The 7870-nt window shown below is 39.2% G+C and overlaps 1 protein-coding gene across 1 annotated transcript; it reads left to right on the top strand.

The window, feature by feature from the left end:
- The first annotated feature begins 244 nt into the window (after nucleotides 1-244).
- On the top strand, nucleotides 245-6423 carry LOC103440725 (uncharacterized). The gene is made up of 16 exons (XM_008379455.4): nucleotides 245-1064; nucleotides 1445-1566; nucleotides 1676-1764; nucleotides 1903-1938; nucleotides 2195-2291; nucleotides 2378-2420; nucleotides 2513-2613; nucleotides 3000-3064; nucleotides 3164-3660; nucleotides 3740-3827; nucleotides 3926-4057; nucleotides 4242-4807; nucleotides 5029-5167; nucleotides 5253-5321; nucleotides 5410-5553; nucleotides 5746-6423. The coding sequence occupies exons 1-16, from the start codon at nucleotides 847-849 to the stop codon at nucleotides 5857-5859; spliced, it is 2520 nt and encodes an 839-aa protein (XP_008377677.1). The 5' UTR covers nucleotides 245-846; the 3' UTR covers nucleotides 5860-6423.
- The last annotated feature ends 1447 nt before the right edge of the window (nucleotides 6424-7870 follow it).

Below are 7870 nucleotides of genomic sequence, written 5' to 3'. Positions count from 1 at the left end.
AGGGGTGTGATATCCACAAACCTTTTTTTACTTCTCACGCTCTCCTTTAATTTTCGGCGTTCGGATCGGATGAATTGAAGAAGATCAATGAACAAAAATTAACAAAGAGGGTGTAAGAAGTAAAATAGGATGTGTGGATAACACATCCCATAATAAAACTGTCCAAACCGAAACCCAACCCCTCCAAAACTCGACACGTAACTACAAAAACAGTGACAGCCACCACTCTTGTCTTTAAAAACTTGAAGAAAACCATCGAGAGACGTGCCTGCAAAAGCGGGAACCGAACATCTTCACCACCACTCACTGCTCTCTCTCCGCCGCCATCAACCCACCGTTTTCTTCTCTCCCGGCGATCCGCTTCTTTCGCACGGACCCTTTTCTCTCCCTTTCACATACATACAAACCCCATCACACGCGATACGAAAACAAAAAACAAAAAAACAGAGCAAGAAATAGCAGAGGTTGAGAAAATTCGTCTTTTCGGGTTTTCTTCAATTCTCTGTCCGACCCAGAAAACTACTTCCAAGGATTTTTTTGGTGAAAAAAGTCGAATTTTAAACTTTTGAGCGTTTTTGTGAGAAAAGTATTGAATCTTTTTCGTGGGTTTTGGTCATTTTCTTATGAGAATTTGAAAGGTGGTGTGAGTTGTAGCGGTTAATTTTAAAAAATTAATTGCAGAGAGGTTGAGTATTTGTGGCGAATTTGGTGTTTTTAGCGACAAAACTCTGATGGTTTCGATTGTTTTACGATTTGCGTACGTTGTTTGATAGATTAGATTATCGAATTGTAAGAAAAAAACAGAGAGAGAGAGAGAGAGAGAGAGAGAGAGAGAGAGAGAGAGAGATGGAGCAGAAAGGCATTCTGCTGTCGGCTTTGGGGGTGGGGGTGGGAGTGGGAGTCGGTCTTGGGCTTGCTTCCGGCCAGACGATGAGCAAATGGACCGGAAACGACACGATGTCGAACGGCGTTACGCCAGATAGGGTGGAGCAGGAGTTGCTGCGACAGATCGTTGATGGAAGAGACAGCAAGGTCACATTCGACCAGTTCCCCTACTACCTCAGGTCACCACCTTTCCCATATTCCTCAGTTTCCAATCTTAATATAGAATTTGATATTCTTAGAATTTTTTTATTTTTATGGTTTTCTGAAATTTTGTTCTAATCACATGACAAATTTGAAAAACACTTCCGCGCAAGCGCTTCTATTAGAAGCACATAGCAGCTCATTGTCGAAAACGCTTTTGGTGATCTTCAAACACTTTTTAGTTGTTTAAAAAGTATTTCCAAACATTCCTTGGTTTAAGTTGGTGGCTTTAGCGTTGTTTCAACATTGTTTCTGTTCATGACATGTAACATTATATGATGTATCGGACTTTATTCAGTTCACATAATTTGATCCACAAATTTGATGCCTATATCCTACTTTATGAATGAATTTACAGTGAACAGACGAGAGTTTTGATAACGAGTGCTGCTTATGTCCATCTTAAGCGAGCTGAGGTTTCGAAGTACACACGCAATCTCTCTCCTGCAAGTCGGGCTATTTTGCTCTCAGGACCTGCCGGTTTGTGATCTGCAACATACGTTATGATGTTTGTATTTACATGTTCTATCCTTGTAATCACTCTTTTTTTTTTTTTTCTGTCTTTTCTCCCACACTTTTTATCTTGAAGAACTTTACCAACAGCAGCTTGCCAAGGCTTTAGCCCATTACTTCCAAGCCAAGTTACTGCTCTTGGACGTAACAGATTTTTCTCTAAAGGTGAGTGTGAGAAAATTAAATTATATGTATATTGTGTGTGTGTGTGTATATCTATATATACATAAACAAACTTGTGTGCGCATGCGTGTGGGGTTTTTTTTTCTTCCGCTAATTTTTATAATCTGTGGGATTGTACAGGTGCAGAGCAAATACGGCAATACCAACAAAGCATCTGTAAGCTTTCTTTAAACTATTTCCAGCATGTTCTCCCGTGAAGTTAATATACAATGTGTACCTTAGGTTCACTATCATGTTGTCGATAGAACATGGACTACATCCATAGCCATATGAGAACATTGATATGATACTTCAATTTTTCCAACCCTATTGAGATCTTAGTTTTAAAAGAGTTTCCATAACATTATCATGCCTCCAAATTTCCGTGATTGGTTATTCATTTACTTATAGTTTGTAATCATGTGTGGTGTAGTCCTTTAAAAGATCCACTTCAGAGGTGACACTAGAGCGGTTGTCTGGGCTGTTTGGATCATTTTCGCTCTTTCCACAAAGGGAGGAACCACCTAAAGGTATTGTGGAAAACTGTCCTTATAAATAGAGTATCATATCGTTCTGCACCCTCTGGCATAGCACTTACCAGGAAATCCGCTTGCAGGTAATTTACAAAGGCAAAGCAGTGGTGTGGATCTCGGATCAAGGTATTGGGAGGGTTTTTAGAAAGTGAGATTGATTAATTGAAAGGGTTTAAAAATGGTTGTCTTTGAACTATACCTTTATCCTGCACCTGCAGTGGGCTAGAAGGTTCTTGTAAGCCTTGCACGCTTCGTAGGAATGCTTCAGCTTCAGCTAATATCAGTAACCTTGCTTCTCAGAGCACTCCTGCAATTTCAGGTTCTTTCTTATAATACAGAAGAAATAATATTGCAAGAGAGAGCTAGCTGTTCGCTCTTTACTCATATGTTTGTATGTTACTATCTATTTACAATGTCCCCTTAAAAGCCTATGACCTGATCCAGTGGTTGTGATGGAGGTTCGATGAATCTTTGAAGAACAAAAGAAAGGATTTCTGTTTGAAATATTGTTTAAGAAAATTATTAGAGATTGCAAACATCATGATCCTTTGTGTTAGCTAAAACACATGCCCTTCGATGCATTTTTCATGTTAAGAACATATTTGGTTTCAACTTTCAAGTTCTTCAATGGTATACACTTGTTAGTTTTTTTATTCGTCTGCGTTTTGTTCTTTCGGTTTTTGATGAACCCTTTCCAATTCTTAGGTGAGTTTAAGCGCACAAGCAGCTGGTCTTTTGATGAGAAGCTTCTTATACAGTCCCTGTACAGGGTAATGAGTAGTGCTTTTATGCTACATTATGGTTGGTGATATAAAAAGTTTCTAAAAACGGAATATAGATTGGTGAAACAGATTTTTATTTGCTTTCAGGTTTTGGTTTTTGTCTCGAGTACTAGTCCCATTGTGCTGTATCTTAGGGACGTTGACAAGCTCTTATCTAGATCGCAAAGGATATACAACTTGTTCCAGAAAATGTTGAAGAAATTATCTGGAGCCGTGTTGATCCTTGGTTCACGTGTTGTGGATCTCGGTAGTGACAACAGAGAGGTCGAGGAGAGGCTTACTGCTCTTTTCCCTTACAACATTGAGATCAGGCCTCCCGAAAATGAATCCCATCTTGTCAGCTGGAAGACTCAACTGGAGGAGGATATGAGAATGATTCAGGTGCAGGATAACAAAAACCACATCATGGAAGTTCTTTCGGCTAATGACCTTGATTGTGATGACCTTGGTTCAATCTGCATCGCAGACACAATCGACCTCAGTAACTATATAGAAGAGATTGTTGTATCAGCAGTTTCTCATCATTTAATGAATAACAAAGATCCTGAATACAGAAATGGGAAACTCGTCATTTCCTCCAAGAGGTATGGTTTTAATTTCTTATTTATAATGATTTTTTCACTATGTACATACCATGTGCCTCACGTTTTCTCTGTAAATCAGTTTGTCCCATGGATTAAACATATTCCAAGAGGGAAAATCCAGTGGGAAAGATACAATGAAGCTAGTAGCGAAGGCTGAAGTGCCTAAGGTTTGTTGGACGAGCATTGTAATTGTATTATTTTATAACTCAAGGATTACAGATTGAGTACTAGATTAATCATTCTCTGGTTAATCCGTTGATCATAGGAAGGAGGAAATGAAGTGTCTGTTGGTGTAACAACAGAAACAATAACCGAAAGCACTGCTCCTGCTGCAGAGACAGCAGCTGCAGCAGCAAAACCGGATGCTGACAATTCAATTCCAGTATCAAGAGCTTCTGTAAATCACTATTCTCCTTTTAGTATCTATTGTTTATGTCATGGTCTTATGTGTCTGTCTACTCGTAGATTGTATGTTGTTTATATATTCGACATGCTTTCTGAAGTGTACTATATGTGATTCTCTTCCCCCCTACTTTTTCATTAGTACTGATATTGAGACATCACCATATACTACTTAATAGGCAGAACTTGATAATGAATTTGAGAAACGCATAAGACCAGAGGTCATACCAGCTAACGAGATCAGTGTAACATTTGCTGATATTGGTGCCTTGGATGAGATTAAAGAATCCCTTCAGGAATTGGTAATGCTCCCACTGCGAAGACCAGACCTTTTCAACGGGGGCCTACTAAAGCCTTGTAGAGGTATACTGTTATTTGGCCCCCCCGGAAGTGGGAAGACCATGCTGGCAAAGGCCATAGCTGGAGAGGCTGGAGCAAGCTTCATTAATGTATCCATGTCTACCATTACCTCTAAATGGTTTGGTGAAGATGAGAAAAATGTCCGAGCGTTGTTCACCCTCGCAGCCAAAGTCTCTCCAACCATCATCTTTGTGGACGAGGTTGATAGCATGCTCGGGCAGCGAACAAGAGTTGGTGAGCATGAAGCTATGCGGAAAATAAAAAATGAATTCATGACTCACTGGGATGGGCTCTTGAGTAATCAAGGAGACCGAATCCTTGTTCTTGCTGCAACCAACAGACCATTTGACCTTGATGAAGCAATCATCAGGCGTTTTGAACGAAGGTACCAATGCATCTTTTATAACCTCTAATGCTGCCATATATTCTGTTTATTGTTTTATCCTTATGGAGTCCAAGATAACAAACTGACACCTTTAAAGACAAATCGATATAACAAGTTTGCAGTGAATGTTAGCAGGACATAGCGGTACTATCAATGGAAGTAGTAACATGAAGATTGCTCACATGATTTTTTTCCTTATGATAATGCTGTGTTTGAAACAGAATTTTGGTGGGGCTACCGACTGTGGAGAACAGAGAGATGATTTTGAGAACCTTGTTGTCGAAAGAGAAGGTGGAAGCACGACTAGATTTCAAGGAGGTTGCAACCATGACTGAAGGATTTAGTGGAAGTGATCTTAGGGTCAGCATATTTGGTTATATATTTCTTTGTTTACAGGTTCGGTGTATACTTAGGTCTGATCGACTGCAACATTACTTTTATGCAGAACTTATGCACAACAGCTGCCTATCGACCAGTTAGGGAATTAATACAGGCGGAGAGAAAGAAGGATCTGGTAAGGAAGTTTAAATCAAGGCATGCTGGAGTGTCTTAGATTCAATGAAAGATGATCCTAATATTTTTACCTGTGTTTTGGTTTTTAGGAGAAAAAGAAGACAGCTGCACAAGATGGTGCGGGAGAACGGAATCCAGAAGCTGCCCCAGTAACAAAAGTAGAACATAAAGAAGAAAGAGTGATCACCCTCAGGCCTCTAAACATGGAAGACTTCAAGCAGGCGAAGAACCAGGTATGTTCACCGATTGAACTGCCTTTCGAGATGTGGCTCCTTGGAATGATCCACTTTGGTTTTTGTTACATGCACTATTCACGAACTTAAACTTTTCACCAACTCTACTGCCCACATCAGGATTTTGCATTCAGATTGTTTATTTCATTTGTATATTAAAGGTCGGCTTTATTTGTGTTATTGGGAATGCAGGTTGCAGCTAGCTTTGCAGCTGAGGGAGCCATGATGAATGAATTGAAGCAGTGGAATGATCTATACGGGGAAGGGGGGTCACGAAAGAGAGAACAATTGAGTTACTTCCTATGAGATTGGTGGTGTAAACTAGTACATTTTCCCCGGTTAGTTTTGAGTATCAATGGTCAAACCCTTCTTGTTCCTTCAGTTCTTCCTGGCACAGGTAAGCCAGTGACCAAATTTGAAGACACGAACAAACAGAATTTGACCGAAGCATTTCCCAGGAGGCTGTATTAGGATGTGGAAGAGAACAATCTTGTATTAATCTTATGATTCTCCTACGGTTTGTGAAGGACATGCGAATGCTCGGATATAAACTTCTTTTTGTCTTGCTTCTGCCTTCTGAGAATAAGGCGTGACAACAACGAATATCTGGACTGTTGTGAACTACTGTTTTCATATGTAATACTAATAGGCGGAACACCGTGAGTGTTTAGATCGGTGTATCTAACCATATACAGCTTTTTCTTCGTTTGTTTGATTGTTGCTAAATTCCTGCAGAGAAACTGTGGAGGACATTGTGATTTTACTGATTTGTTTTAGACGTACATGAGAGTTGAACATGTTCAAGTTTTTGCGGTTTAATTTTCTGTGTATTCAATTATTCTATGGTGAATTTCACTCTTTTAAGGTTTTCATGATTGTGTGGCTTAGGCATTCCCCTCCCATTTGAGTTATTTTTCTTTGCTCTCCATGGATGAGCTAACAAACACGAGTAGTGCTATGGTGATCATATTTTTAGGTCACATGAACTAACCATACCGCGTAGCATAAAAAAATATACATGTGCGTGTGTGTGCAGGTGTAAAGCAATCGAAGAACAATATATGAAGTGAATACTTTGGGTAGAATATCTGAACCTCTTAGCATGCAGATGTCGAACAACATTTTTCACCCACAAACGACTAAGATGTAAAATCCAATCTGAACCCAAACTTGGCACGTTAAAAAGATGCGGGACATGCGCCATAAAAACGAAACGGTCTCAAGAAAGTGGCAAAGCCAACTTGATCTCTCATCGTTCAGTTTCTTTATAGACAGGCAAATGAATGTGTGCGCGAGAGGAGAGTACGTACCATGACAAAAGGTAATTTGCATGTTGTAGCACACAATCCTGAATGTGAGGATTGTTTCGAGGGTCAGTGAAGAGAAGACGAATGAGGCTGTGGTGTCAACAAAATATAGTTGTGAGTTTAACTCGTTCACTTCAAAACAGTGTCTTCTAGGCCCAAACCAATACTCGAATCCCAAATCTATAATGTTTGGACCTGGATGTCAATTTTGCGTTTGTCTAGCGACTCTTCCATCCACTCAACCGTCGTTTCTACATTATATTCTCAATTGCATGGAGAAAGAACCTAGTTCTTTACTTTTAGGCTTATTTTTAGCTATGGTTCTTGGAACTCGATTTTGATCATACTTTAGCCCCAGTTAAAACTCAAAAATCACTGTTTTACTCTTTGAAATTCAAAATTTGCTCAACTTTGTCTTATTTGTTTCAATTCTGTTAAACATCTGTTAAGTTTACTTATGTAGCATAAGTATGGTCCACTTGTCACTGATGTGGCACAAGCATAAGGTCCATCCAATTAAACTTGCCACATAAATTAAATTAAAAATAGGAAAAAAATACCCACCCCCACCAGCAACCAATAAGCCAAGGCCGAGATATTTCTCCCACCCTCTGTCGTTTGGCATGGCCTCGATCCAACCTTTGCTCTAGTTTTCTATCTTCCTCCTACTTCTCTTTTCTATTTTTTTGGGTAGTACTATTCACATACCCACATCCTTGTTAACTTGTGTTTATTAATCTTCTTCAATTCATTTGATTCAACGGCTAGAAATTGAGAACTGTGGACAAAAATCGGTATGTAGATAACACTATCCTTTGTTTTTCTCTTCTCTATATTGTTTTCTTTCTAGTTTGTCTCATTGCTTTTTATTTCATTTGATTTTGATCCCATGCTCTCTTCTTCCTACATCCCATCCTCCCATTTTATCGATCTTCTACCCTTTTCCTTTATTTTCTTCTTCTTCTTCTTCTTCTTCCTACTTTACAAAATTTTAAAAAAGTTGCAAGATA

Source organism: Malus domestica, chromosome 06, assembly GCF_042453785.1.
Source record: "Malus domestica chromosome 06, GDT2T_hap1".
Classification (NCBI taxonomy): Eukaryota; Viridiplantae; Streptophyta; class Magnoliopsida; order Rosales; family Rosaceae; genus Malus; species Malus domestica.
The sequence above is the reverse complement of the archived record's forward strand: the minus strand, read 5'-3'. Positions and strand labels throughout refer to the sequence as shown.